At 48.6% G+C, this 14,610-nt stretch overlaps 2 protein-coding genes across 2 annotated transcripts in view; one reads left to right on the top strand and one right to left on the bottom strand.

Moving 5' to 3' along the window:
* LOC135805742 (probable ATP-dependent RNA helicase DHX40) overlaps nt 1-5,413 on the top strand; it is a 21,419-nt gene extending 16,006 nt beyond the window's left edge. The window contains exons 12-18 of the mRNA XM_065319830.1: nt 113-218; nt 499-590; nt 1,261-1,333; nt 2,547-2,633; nt 3,237-3,378; nt 4,047-4,222; nt 4,501-5,413. Of these exons, the coding sequence (XP_065175902.1) occupies nt 113-218; nt 499-590; nt 1,261-1,333; nt 2,547-2,633; nt 3,237-3,378; nt 4,047-4,147 (601 nt within the window). The 3' untranslated portion in view covers nt 4,148-4,222; nt 4,501-5,413. The remainder of the gene's footprint in view (nt 1-112; nt 219-498; nt 591-1,260; nt 1,334-2,546; nt 2,634-3,236; nt 3,379-4,046; nt 4,223-4,500) is intronic.
* Nucleotides 4,834-14,610, bottom strand: LOC135805743 (uncharacterized). Its single transcript, XM_065319831.1, has 4 exons — nt 14,216-14,610; nt 12,149-12,788; nt 6,060-6,192; nt 4,834-5,575 (listed from the first exon to the last, which is right to left on the bottom strand). Exons 2-4 carry the CDS (start codon nt 12,699-12,701, stop codon nt 5,527-5,529), a joined length of 735 nt encoding a protein of 244 aa, XP_065175903.1. The 5' UTR covers nt 12,702-12,788; nt 14,216-14,610; the 3' UTR covers nt 4,834-5,526.

Genomic DNA, 14,610 nt, shown 5'->3' with positions numbered 1-14,610 from the left:
CTACTGTGTATTTCCTACTCAGTATCAACCGATACCTGTACAGTAGAAGTGTATAACATCTTACAAGCACAATGTCTGTTTGTCTATTCTCTTTGCCTGTGCTGCTCTGCAGCGAATCACCGGCACGGTGGTGCAAGGAGAACTTTGTCCACTTCCGTGCGCTGAAAATGGCACACAGTGTTCACCAGCAGATTGAGACGATCCTTCGCACACTCAAGGTAACGTATGGCGGTCAGACTTGGGGTCCTGTACTCGCATTTGGCTGACCAGGGTACTACTTCAGTATGTATATCTGAGTTTCATACACAAAACAGAAAACTGTTTGTCGTAATGGATGTCTGCTTTGTCCAGTTAGCTAACACCACAAGCATGGATTCTGCTAGCGTGCTGACAAACATCCACTGTAGAACAGTGCCTGCCTATGTGACACATCCCTGTAGTGTATTCACTGTATACTTACCCTCTGTGCTTTCCCCTTCCCTGTTGTCCCTTCTCCAGGCATCAGTATCTCCACTTGCAAAGAGCTGCTCATTGAACGAGCGCTTACGGCGCGCACTGTCTGCTGGCTATTGTTGCAATGTGGCACGCAAGTAGGTTTGCTGCTGTCCGTATGCAGAACATCTGCTGCCTTGACAACACTAGTACATGTATGCAGATGGTACCAAGTATGCCGGGTACCGTGTGTAGTGCTTTTACTGGCACTGGCACTGGGCCTTTGAACATGTTCTATAAGGTGCATTGGTCCAAGCGAATAGCCTTCAAAGTTCAAACTCTTCTAATCTGCACCGATCTTATAGGCTAGGGAGAGCGGGAATAGAGCGGGTATATTTCCTCCAGAAGCGAACACTTTGTGACCTCCATCAGCCTGTCAGTTCTTGTGAAGTGAGCTCTGAGGAATCAGGCAATGGTGACTCCAAGTGAAATTCAAACAGTGGCAATCTCTTTTGTTTGAAAGTGTACAAAAGTGTACATAAGAAGAAAAGAGGACCAAAGAGCTAATCCTTGGCTCTTCACCGAGTCTAAAAGTGTACAATCGTCATACTTCAAACAAGTGTAGTCCACTCATTGTCTTGCAATGTGTTTGTTCCACTGAACCAAATTTATTGAGCACAATTCTCCTTAGAATGTGTCACGAAGTTTTTGTTTCCGGAGGAAGTAAGAAAATGACACCGTGTGTGTGTGTGTGTATGTATGTATGTGTGTGTGTGCGTGTGTGTGTGTACACGTGTGTGTCTGTGTCTGTGCCTGTGCTTGCTCCAGGTCTTCTGGTGGCAGATCGTTTCGCACGATGGACGGCCACTGCTCGACTGCCTTTATCCACCCATCCTCAGCTGTAAGTGCTACATGTGCATGTAGTGAAGTAGTGAGATCATGAGTGCTGCATGTGCATGTAGTGAGGTCATGAGTGCTGCATGTGCATGTAGTGAGGTCATGAGTGCTGCATGTGCATGTAGGGAGGTCATGAGTGCTGCATGTGCATGTAGTGAGGTCATGAGTGCTGCATGTGCATGTAGTGAGGTCATGAGTGCTGCATGTGCATGTAGTGAGGTCATGAGTGCTGCATGTGCATGTAGGGAGGTCATGAGTGCTGCATGTGCATGTAGGGAGGTCATGAGTGCTGCATGTGCATGTAGTGAGGTCATGAGTGCTGCATGTGCATGTAGTGAGGTCATGAGTGCTGCATGTGCATGTAGTGAGGTCATGAGTGCTGCATGTGCATGTAGTGAGGTCATGAGTTCCTTGCTTCGTGCCACACCATCTTGTGGCACATGATTGCAAGATTTGGAAAGTAGTTGGAAATGAAGTAGGTTGATCATCTGAAATCTTGTCGACCATGCATTACCCTATATGTACAAGCAAGTTCCTCACTTCTTTTCCCAATGCCGGTCTTCTTTGGCAGCCAAACCAATATACCGGTATGTATACTGTATGTCTGCCTGGTGTCTAGATTGCATGTGGGGAAATTCTTGTTCAAAGTGGACGTGTGTATGTGTGGGGTGGGGTGGGGGTAGACCAAAAAAGTGGGGATTCCCTGGCCAGAAAAGCACTTCAAAAAGCTATGCGGTATAGACCAAGCTACATAGTGGTGGTCAATTCTCCAGTCTGGCATGCTCTTGAGTGGCGCAATCCCAGCACAAGTTAGTTGCCGCTGTGGCTTCTGCTGTTGCATTGCTGCGGTTGCCTCTGGTGATGCGCGTCTAAAGGTAGGTGTGCGTGTGTGTGTGCGTGTGCGTGTGTGTGTGTGTGTCTGTGTGTGTGTCTGTGTGCATGCTTGCGTGCGTGTGTGTGTGGTTTGTGTCATCATGTGTGTGTTCAATGTTGTTGTTGTTGTTGGTGGTGGTGGTGGTAGTGCTGCTGTTGTTATTATTCTTTATTCTCACGATGGCGACTCGCGCGTTGTTGTTGTTGTTGTTATTGTTGTTTTGAATTGAATTTGAATTCTTTATTCTCACGATGCCACCATCGCCAATAAGAGATAAGTTTATGAGAAGGTGAGATGCTGTGGGTTGTTGTTGTTGTTGTTGTTGTTGTTGTTGATGTTTCAGCTGTGCGGCCTTGAGGATGAACTAGACTGGATAATCTATCATGACATTGTCATCACAAACAACACCTACATGAGAACTGTGTGTCCGGTGAGTGCTCAAGCACCCCAGCCCTAGCTCTGCACGAAGTGCCAAAGCTTCTAAAATCATCAACAACGCAGTGCAAAGTGCAAAGATGTGTAAGCTGTGCTCTGCTAGCTTACAGTGGCTACCAGTCTATCAGTCTATCAGTCCAGCGTTATGATTAGGCTGATGTGGATTATCTTTTATACTTTGATTTGCTCTGGTGCAGTGAATGGGATTTCCGGTCTTTGACCACTTTGCTGGTGGGCTGATCTGCTCACCTCCCACCGCTTTAGGAGCTGCGTCTGCGACTTAGAACTTTGCAGGGTGACGGCATTCCTACTGATGCTGAAAACTCAGTCTGAGTCTCAAGCGAACCGTGAATTTGTTTTGCTGCTGGTGCTGTTGTTGAATGAGTGCTGACAATCTACTGGCTCACAGTGAAGGCACAAAATAAAATGTGCAGTTATATTGAAGCATTATGTGCATGTATTTAGTTTGAGTGACACGCATCATACCTTGCCCTGTTGTATCCCTGAACGAGTGTCTGCATGCATTGTATGTATGCTGGTGTACTCGTATGCGCGTGCATGCATGCTTATGTACACATGTCTGCATGTGTGTCTGCAGGTACGATATGAATGGGTTAAAGACTACTTGCCACGCCAGCATGATATTGACGTTGCTGCTCTGTCCGGAGGCGCTATCCTCTCACACTGGTCCGCGTCGTCCACTATGAACCGAACGAAACGTTCTGCCGAGCCTGCACCAGGTGAGCGTTGTGTTTTTAAATTGCATTGTAACTCAACCCCCCCCCCCCCCACACACATACACACACACGCACACACACACACACACACGCATACACACACACACGCACACACACACACACACACACACACACACACACATACACACACACACACACACACACACACACACACACACACACACACACACACACACATACACATACACGCACGCACGCACGCACACACCACAAGTGTACCTGTAGGGCTGTTGTAGTATTCTCGTCCGATATCAAGTGTACCAGTACTGGACCAGCTCGGGGAATGGAATAATACAGACTTACGGTAATGAACCAATAGCATTACATGTACCAGTACACAGCACACTGCTGTTGTTTGGGAGTGTGGGTTGCTTTTCCCAAGTTCACAATGTTGATCCATGGCATCATGACATGTGATGGAGAAAAGTACAATCACTTATTTTTTTAATGTTCAACTTCTTCATATTCCAGTCAACCTAGCCACCAGGGCTTTGCAAGTGCCTGCACGGGATCTGTGACACTGCCTGCACTGTGACACTGTGTGCACTGTCGGGTCTATACCCCCGCCCAGTTGACTGCCACCCTAATTGGGTTGTGTTTCTCTCATTCTGTATGGTTGTGCGATCATGAATGACATTTTAACATGGTAGATGGTGATAGCAGCAAGCTGGCACGTCGTAATACAGATTCTAGCATCTCGGCTGCCAAGCAGAGGTACTTGGATCGCTGCAAGGTGCAACGGCCAACCTAGCCAGACCTTGCACACCGCAGATATTAGGATGTGTGTGATGGCGGGTCTGCGTCACGTCATATCGGTGTTAAGGAGGTAAGTCTGGCCTTTTGCTTATTTACTCTGTATTCCCACTGCTTCAATAGAAAACTTGGTGAGCCCGTGTGTAGTGGAAGGAGTCGCACTTGTGTGCACGCACGAATTAAGACAAAATGTGTTTGTGTGCTATATCACTCCCTGCCCTCATTAGCTACACTTGGTCATAGCAATGGAAGTTGATATGTTGTCAGTTTTGACTGTAGCATCATGGACTACACTAGGACATGCACTGTATGACTGATGAGTCAGTGTGATGGTTTCTACTTTGTCTGCAGGTATCATGGGAGGTCACTACTGTTCATGGCGGCTACCTGAGATCAAAACTGTGAGGTCTTATCTGGATATCTATCATGCGCCGTGTGTATCCCATTCGTCCGAGTGTCGCCTTAGTTATTGACGGACTGGTTGTATCTAATCGGCACAAAAGGGCACCAGCCATGTGGAAGTTGTACACTTCTCCTCTGCTTCTGGTGGGCACGCCAGCTTTGGACGCCTATCTGTGCTCCAGTTTGTAACCGAGCAATTCTGCTGCAGTCACTGCATCTCTCTCGCCCCCCCCCCCCCCCCCCTCACTCACAGACACACGCACAGACACAGACACAGCTACGCACCGTCAGCGGAGCTGGATTCTAAACTGGAACGTAGACGAGCATAATTTACTGAGTTTGTTTGAAAAGTGATCCGAGACCAGAGGCTAGGGAAGGGGGGCTCACACAACAACAATTATTGGATGGGACGCTGAACATATCTTTTCTCCGTTTCTACATTTACCAGTACTAGTATTCAAAATGCCAGCTGAAGCTTAGAACACCAAACATCATAATCATACAATTGAATCTCCTGTCTATAATGATTGTGTCCTTATGGCAGTACTTGAAGTAGCATGACAGCATATCTCTAGGGAGAACTGATCGTCTCCATGAAAATGCATGCAAATACGAATATAAGTTGAGGTGAAGTGTGCTGTAGCTCATAACATCACATTGCAACATGCTGATAGACACACTTTTCTTCTCTCAGTACCAGCGACACATGCCATATTTTTTTAACATGATAATAATTTTTTGATATTCTGAATATTGTTTGAAGCAAGCTGGTTTGCTAACATGCCTAGCTGGCCTTCATGCTTTCAAAGCCAAGAGCCGCACGAAGTTCAACCAGATCCTCTCACTCCAGTGGGACAACATACCATGATGTGTACATGTACTTTGATGACTCCAGCTAACTTCACTTCTTTCTCGTGACATGCCCGGCGTTAGGTAGATGTTCCCGTGAGCCCAGGCTAGATATCGAGTGCAGGTCTAAAATAGGCTGAAGTCCTTGTTCGTCTTGGCCATTTCATCAACGAATCTGAGGTTGGAAGCACATGGCATGCGGATGTACAAGAAAACATTGTACTGTGACTGCATCCTCCTAGCCAGAACACGTAGAGCACCCACATGTGCAATGTTTGAAACATTGCTTCATTCCCATGTTGCTCTTGTGGATGGGAAATACTGTAAAATATACAACATTTCGGCAGCTAATTCCGGCTATTCGGCACCGACCCTAAACGCCTAAATTAAACCGCTGATAATTTGTCTACATCGGCTTTGGTGATGTACTAATCGTAATTGCCGCCGAAATGTCGAAAATCGTGAAATGCCGAAATTTGTTTATTTCCAGTACAGTACATGTATGCAAATGTATTGCACAACACCGGTAGCAGTGGAACATCCTGCTTGGTTATTATGATGACTCACTACAATACACATGCCGCTGTAGGCTGTTTGCTGCATGCTGTAGTCACCGGTGTGACACGCACGCGTATCTACAGCTTTCATTGCCGACTTACTTTGTCACCTCGCTGGCAGCAATGCCACGCCGTCTCTCCAGCACCCACTGTTCGTCCTGCGGCATGCATGTACGCAGCCAACGGCCGTAGTCATTTGTCGTCGTTAGCTGCGGCGTGTAGATATCATTCGGACCTACATGTGCATGTGTCAGATGCGTGATAAGACAATAATACTACTGTTAAATTTGGGATTAAACAAAGTACAGTGAGACATAGGGAAAGGGTCTGTTCTCGTATGGCTGACTTAGGGCGCGTTTGGTTGGTACGAACTAGAACAGGATTCACCAGAACAGCGCGTTTGGTTGGGACTGCACCTGTTCTGGGTCGGCCAGAACATGTTCTGCTTGCTCCGGCCTCGAGGCCGGAGCAGACCGAGCAGTTTCACTTTTTCACAGTAAAACCTGGCGGGAACACCGATTTTGGTCCCAAATGATCACGTGCATGCGCTTTTAGGGGGGGGGGGGACTCGTTGTACCGTACGAAGTGACCATGGTGACCCATACACATTTTCAAGTTTCACACATTTTTCCACGAAAATGTGCTTTGTTTCTGAAGCACCGTTTGGTTGGCATGAGGCTGCTCCATGTGCACCAGCTGTTCGATCCTGTTCTAGATCGTACCAACCAAACGCACCCTTAGGTTACACAATGATTCCAAAAAATTCAACTGCCAATGATCTTTTCAACCTGATAATCTGAGGGCTACTTTATTCGTTTCAAAAGATGATTGGAACATGTTACCTATTAGCATTATACTGAAGCATTAGTGACAGTCATTGACACAGCAGTATACTGGACTAGATTCTGATCTGCTTCGGGACAGTGGCCACATGTACTCCAAGAAATATTAGTTGAGTTGGGCCCTGAGCGCATATGGATGTGGAAGCAATAAGATACAGATTAAGTTCAGCATTTTGAATGATGACGGCAGTGCATGTGTGTTTTTGCTGGCAGTTGAGCCTGTTTCGGCACTGCAGCCTCTCAGGTTTTTTATTCTTAATTTCGGTACTATTCTTGGACACATCGCCCTCAAGACTCATTACTTGTTGAGCGCAGTGTGCTTGCTGTTCATTTGTGAGGCAGATGATGGAGAGGTCCAAGAAGAACTAATTTCTTTGTTTTTAGAATCTTCCAAGGCAGCTAGATAGATACGTAGTGTTGCGTACCACAAGAATCTCGAACACTGAAATGTTTCGTTTGTTTGTCAGAAAAGCAACCATAACCTTCAATGACGACAGCTGCACATTTTCCGCCCTAGCTGCTAAAACCGGCGTCATAGACAATATGATACAATAGTAATGGCATTCGTAGTAGCCATGCTTTGTAAAATTTATGAAGTATCAACCGGCACCATACAGGCCAATAGAATAAGGACTGCATACAGTACACTCATACCTCGTTTATCCGGGCGGTTCGGGACCAGCACTACACTTAAAACTTTGAAAAGTCTGTAACTCCGAATCACATACATTTTGATCGGGAAAGGCCATAGATATGGCATGCTATTTCCACGTGTGTTAACAAATTCCTGGCACCCACTCACAGCGGCTTTTGAACTGGTCACTCAACAGCGGATGTTGTCTGATCACACTGATGGTTTGCTGCCAGGTGCCGGAGGTATAGGTGGGAGTTCAACATCTTAGGAGTAGATAATGTCAAAGGCCTTCGATACCAATTGCAGGGATCGGCTAATGGAGGTCCTGAATACCTTCATGACGGAAGAAGAGGTCCGTATGGTAAGAGTTCTCTTAGCCAACACACAGCTAACGGTTCGTGTCTCTAACCATCTCTCGAACTATTTCCCGACGACCATCGGCACACCTCAGGGGGATTCCCTCTCTCCCGTCCTGTTTACGGTCTATCTAGAAGCGGCCTTGAGAGAGGTGCGTCTCCAAGCACCACAAAAAGTTGTCGGGGACATACATCTGATACGTTACTATTTATTCGTGAAGACTTGGGAACGGAAACAAAACATGTCATGAGAAAGAACAACAGGAAAAAGAAGCACACTCAACTAATCCGTGTGTCTGCGTGCATGCAGTACAACTATGACGTAATGAATATAGATACACATCACGCCCCTTCGAGATGTTGCGAAACCTGTGACAGCAACATCTATCATAAATAAAACAAAATGAAGAATGAAAACAACAAAGCAGAGACAGCAGAAATTGACATTAGTGATCAAGAGTGTCAATCATAGGACTGTCCATGATGCGAACCAATGTTTAAACGCTGGGGTGGCTTGCGCTGACGTGCGCTGCGGCGGGACGGCGGCGGCGGGGAAGAGGCGTCAGCAGCAGCCGGTTGGACAACAAGCGGTGCAGGCACAAGTGGGCGATACGGACGCAGGAATCTGCGGTTCCGCCAATAAATGCGACCACTCGGCAACTTCACTAGGTAGTCCCGATGATTACCGACAGCAACAATGACCCCACGAATAGACCACTGCTTGGTGCGCGGATGCTGAACATCCACGTGGGTGCCGAGGCGGAGCTGCGGCAACGAGCGACGAGTTGACGACTTGTCTGTGACGGAATCGTCGGATGGCATGGCAGTCTCATCACGTGTCGTCGCTTTGGAGAGCCAGGATGAATCAAACTCCTTCCAATGTGCAATGACGAATGACTGGAGAGAGCGGCCATATAGGAGCTCAGCGGGGCTCTGACCAGAGGAGCCAGGTGTGTTTCGCCATTCCAGTAGCCCTCGGCGGAAGTCATCTGTGTCAAGATTGCCATTCACGGTTGTCTTGGTGATAAGACGCTTCATGGCTTTGACAGCAGCTTCGGCGTGCCCATTACTCTGCGGGTAGTGGGGAGAGGACATGACATGGTGTACCTGCCAGCGCTTACAAAACTCAGCAAACTTATGCGAGGAGAACTGGGGACCACCATCTGTACACAGCACAGCAGGAACACCAACATCAGAGAACCAGCGACGGAATGCGAGTATCACGTCATGCGATGAGGTGGTGCGGCCAGTACGCGCGACACAGGGCCAACCGGTCAAACGATCTGCATACACAAGGAAGTCGTGACCTTGACAAGTGAACAAATCGGCAGATGCACATTCAAACGGGAGTGTTGGGGTTCGGTCGTTCAGCAGGGGCTCAGCTGGCTGGGACGACTGGTGTTCGCGGCAAGCAGGACAAGAACGAACGAGTGTATCAATGTCCTTGGTGATACCGGACCAGTATACAAGCTGACGCGCACGAGACTTAGTACGCACTAGGCCTTGGTGTGAAGCGTGGAGGTTGTGCAATACCTGAGCACGCAATGATTCAGGAACAACAATGCGGTTGCCCTTCAACACAATACCATGGTCGACGGAGAGATGCTCACGTCCATTCCAGTACGCACGTAACGGAGCAGGCAACTTCTGCTGGCGATCAGGGAATCCAGTCAAGATACACTCAATCAATGACTGGTACATGGCATCTGCAGCTGCAGCTTCCCGCAGCTCTGCAACCTTGAGATTCGCATTCGGCTCAGTGTCAGAGTGCACCATGCAGATCTGAATGCTGCGGCAATGAAGCGACGGGGCTTCACCAAGCTCATCAGTGGTGGAAGGAATGCCAACAGGATTCCGGGACAGCGCATCGGCGAAGGCATTTTCAGAACCTTTTCGCCAATATGCCTGCAGCTGATAGGCTTGGAGCTTGAGGCGTAATCGGAGAAGACGCGGGTTCTCGATCTGATCCAACGAATATGAGTTGATGATCGGAATCAGGGGCTTGTGGTCGGTGACTACTTCAAATGGCGCACCAGACAGGTAGATGCGGCATTTGCGCACGGCCCATACTACAGCGAGCATTTCCAACTCGATGACAGCATAACGTGTTTCAGCATCAGACAGGTAGCGGGATCCACACTGAATAATACGCCACTGATCATTCTGCTTTTGCCAAAGCACGAATCCGAGACCTCTTAGAGCGGATGCATCGGTTTCAAGCCGGAGGTCTTGACCAACTTGATAGAAAGCGAGAACCGGAGGAGACAAGAGAGCTTCCTGTGTCTGTTCAAACGCTGCAGTGTGGCTAGCGTCCCACATGAACTCACGGGAGGTCTTGAGCAGGCCACGCAGAGGATTGGTCAACTCGGCTAGATGTGGAGTGAACTCGCCACATTGGTTCACTAGACCGAGGAACGAACGGAGATCAGTTCTGTTGGCGGGTACTGGAAACTGGCGAATACCGGACGTCTTATCATCGTCGACGACCCAGCCATCAGGCGTGACATTGTAGCCGCAGAAATGGACACGTTGCGTACCGAACACAAACTTGGCGGGGCTGAACGTGATACCATGCTCCCTGGCGCAGAGCAGAATCTCGCGCACGTGGCTGACATGCGACAGAAAGTCGTCGTCGTACGCTAGGCAATCATCGACTACCTTGCCGAGACGCGGGATGGCAGAGAACGCAGCATCAGTGCACTACGAAAATAATTCAACTGAGACAGAGTTTCGATCGCGGAAACTACTACTTCATACGGAAAAAAACAACTGGGCCCGTGCAAACACTACAAGGTGCGGACACAAGGCACGGACACAGGAAAGAACAAGTTCACTGCGCCATGATACGTTACTATTTATTCGTGAAGACTTGGGAACGGAAACAAAACATGTCATGAGAAAGAACAACAGGAAAAAGAAGCACACTCAACTAATCCGTGTGTCTGCGTGCATGCAGTACAACTATGACGTAATGAATATAGATACACATCAACATCTTCCATTTGAATTAGTGTATGCGGATGACACGGACTTCATGAGCACATCTCGACAGTGGCTGCAGCCGCTGGAGCCCATCCTCACTTACAACTGTGGTACGTGGGGTGTGACGGAGACCTGCTTCAATCAACTAGACTCATTTCATCGCCGCCAACTCCGGTCCATTCTGGGCATCAAATGGCCCCAAACCATCCGCGATGGGAAGCTCTACAAGCGCTGTGGCGTTATACCACTCAGCAAAGAAATAAAGGAATCTCGGTGGCGTCTATTCGGCCACATACTGCGGCTTGGTGAGGACATGCCTGCAATGTTGGCAATCGGGCATTATTTCCGGCAGGGGGGCTGACAGTGGCTACAGGGGCCGACCGCGTACCACACTGCCGATAGTGCTCGGTGCTGACCTGAGGCGGGTCGCGGAGGGCCGCATAGTCACCGCCTAGGACCTGCAACGTGTCAGAGCCATTGCCATAGATCGCACCAGCTGGAGAAACTCATTCGGAAGGTCTGTGACTGATTTCCGATGGTGCTCCATACCACTACTACTTTCTGGACATTGGCGCATCATCAGGAATGTGACAAACTGGAATATTACACTATTATTATCTCAAACATACACTGTACCTTAACTTTCAACCCATCATAGTTGTGATCTCTCTAACCAACTTTTGGGGAACTGGAGAAATATAATCATCGGATGATTCTTCTGTTGTATGTAAGTTAACGTCATAACATTTATTTGCCAATACCGGCATCATGGTTTTTGTGGCTACCCATTTGGCTTGCTGATCCATCCGGATGCAGGGGCGTAGCACCCGCTACGACTGGTACGACCATGGCCGTACCACTTTTCGAAAAGTGTGGTCCGTCCGAAACGTGCAAAACCGTAATAAAAAAAATCAGGATCAATCGCGCGATATCGATGCATATATGCGCATCAGACTTTGACCTTTTTCTAGACTCGTACTCGTAGATCTGCCATGCATCTGCAGTCGTACTGAGTACTGTACTCGACTCGACTGCACACTGCGCCAGAAGTGTGCCAGAAGTTCCCAGAACGCAGGATTTTGTGTCTTTTTTACAAAATTTTCCCGGGGAAGTCCCCCGGACCCCCTCCAACACGGCCTTTGGCCGCGCCGACCTTCGGTCGGACCACTTCCAAAACCCCTCCTATGCCCCTAAGATGTTATTTGTTCGTTCAGCATATTACTTAAAGTATTATTATATTTCCACAAAAAGTGACAAAAGAGTAGTAATATTTCTGCTGAAACTCGCCCAAAGGGTACCTGGCAGACCCGAAATGCCCCGCAACGTCGGTGTCCAAATAACCAAGGTATGAGTGTGCTGACAAGTGAGTATACTAACCAGCTTTATTGTGTCGATGCTTGGTTCTCAACTCCACGAACTTCTGATGAGACCCGCCATGGGCTGGTTTCCACCTGAGGAACTTTGGTGTTGGCGCTGTATTACCCCGCACCAGTGCAGGCACTGGCGGCAGAGCCCCGGGGACCGGCGGGAGAACCAAGCCCTCGCTGACCGGAACCTCGCTGGCTCGAATGGCTGCGGAGCGCGTTGATCTTGGGCGCTGCGTCCCCCGGCGTCCGCTAATCAACTCCGTGCGAGGATTCGACGATGGAGCGTTGCCACCGCCACTGCTGCCTCTCCGGCTGTGGATGTCAGCGCTTGTGATGCTTGGGTTACGCGAGTTTGAACTGCTTCTCCGGCCAGCGGTTATGGTGCTGTTCGATCCAGTCCAGTCACTCAAATCAGCCATTGCAGCTGCCCGAGCGCCAAAGTCGGCGGCACTTCCGTCCGTCTCATCTTGCTCATCCTGCTGACTCGCAACCTGGGTGTGTGGCTGAGAGGACCATTCAAACGGGTCTGCGAGACCATGCAGTGTCACGTTGAACAGGGCCATTGCAGTGCTATTGCAGCCCAGTATGCCGCTGGTCAGCACTGTCAATTGCCGCACGACTGGTGTGATTGCGGTGAATGCCGCGGATACCTGAAAACATAGGTATAAGCACAGAAAAGAAAGCAGTGTGTACTTGCACATGTATATGCTGATCTCGAGTGAATGATGCAAATGTCATTACACAGGCAGAATACTGATAATTCTAACCCCAAAATGCCAGGAAAAAAATGTCTAATTATCCGGACATTCTAATTATCCGAACATGTACTCACAACACACTACGTACAGTATTTTCCGGTGTGTTAGCCACAACGGGGTCTCAGCTGCACCCCTCTCCCCCCCCCCCCTTTCGGGTCCAAAAGTCGTATTTTTTGTCGACATTCGGTGTATATGTATTGAGGACGACTGAAGTTCTACAAAAGTTGCCTTGTTTGTCCTTCACCCAGAACTGACAACATGTAGAAGCTTCGCACTAGTACAATGATGAACTGCAGTACATACTGTACATGAAGAGTAGCTGAATGGCACCCCATACGTGCAGTATATGCCCGGAATGCTGTAGCTGGTTGATTAACATCTACATGTAGCTTTCGGAGTCTAAGCCGCAGGGGCGATTTTGGAGTTTTTATTTGTTTCAAAGTGTGGATGACGTATCCCGGAAAATGCAGCACGTCAAAAATGACTCATAATGCTCTCATTGTCACGCGGAGTTGCGCGATGCACCTTAGACACAGACTACGCGGACACTGAACTGGCCAGTACAGCCCACGCTCAGGCACTGAACTGACTTGTATAATATAGATCTACCATGATGTACAGCAAACTTCGAATTACGCTTTGCTAACTTCGAATTCGGCATCACCACTGCAAATCCCACACATTTTCAGTCTATGTGCGTGGATTCTGTGGGACTTCTGGACATGCCCAGTGATTGTCTCCTTGAAGTCGACCAATGACAGATCAAACTGCGCGGGCTGGAAAGCGCGGTCCTGCCTGCTCGAAGGTGATGGAACTGGATCCACTGCCCGTCGCCAAGTGACGACGGGCAGGAACGGAATCCACTGCGCTCATTGGCTCACGAACCTGGCGCGCGTTTCGTAAATACAATTGAGGACAACGGAACGCTTGTGGCTCAATGTACATGTAGCTGAACCATCACACACCATGTCAGTAGATCTACATGACATTGCTCATGATTGTATGGTGTGCGCGTGCAAGCATGCTCTTCCACTTGGGTGCACACACGGAAACACGTTCCAGTCACTCATACTCGGCCAGTACCACTGTTCATCCAGCCCTTGCAGCTATCGCGGCGTGGGCTGGATTCCACGGTACTGCCCTCGTACTCGTGCAGGAACCTGTACTTACAACATGAGTCTAGTATCAGGGTACGTGCAGAATAATTTCCAAATCGATGATTATGTATCTTGTCGTGAGTGGCATGTATAATATTATGTAGATAGAGCAAGACTCTGTGGATCATCAACATGTACAGTCATGTACATCTATGATCTTACCTAGAGGCTGAAGCGGCTACGTACACACCTGCACTACGTCTTGTCCCCAGCTTCGTGCGGTTCCTCGATGCTGTCTCCGCTAAAACCAGTCCGCTACCGGCAGAAGTAACAAGTATTGTTCAGTATAATTGTTGGCAAGGGACAAGTAGTTATGCTTGTTAGACTAAGACCAAGTAAGAGAGGCCGCACGTCAGTACTCGTGGGGGGGGGGGGGGGAGGAGACGATCAAGCCAGTGCCAGTTCCATAGCGATCTCGGCAGTCCAGGATGAGATCACTCGTACTTGTACTCACTAGACACTAGCCTGGCCCTATTGCAGCTAGCAGCACGTTTCGTTAGTTTGGTTTTGTATTAATTCGCACAATAAACATGATAAACGGGAACTAGGGCAGTATG

This window comes from Sycon ciliatum, chromosome 1 (assembly GCF_964019385.1).
Source record: "Sycon ciliatum chromosome 1, ocSycCili1.1, whole genome shotgun sequence".
Taxonomy (NCBI): domain Eukaryota; kingdom Metazoa; phylum Porifera; class Calcarea; order Leucosolenida; family Sycettidae; genus Sycon; species Sycon ciliatum.
The sequence above is the reverse complement of the archived record's forward strand: the minus strand, read 5'-3'. Positions and strand labels throughout refer to the sequence as shown.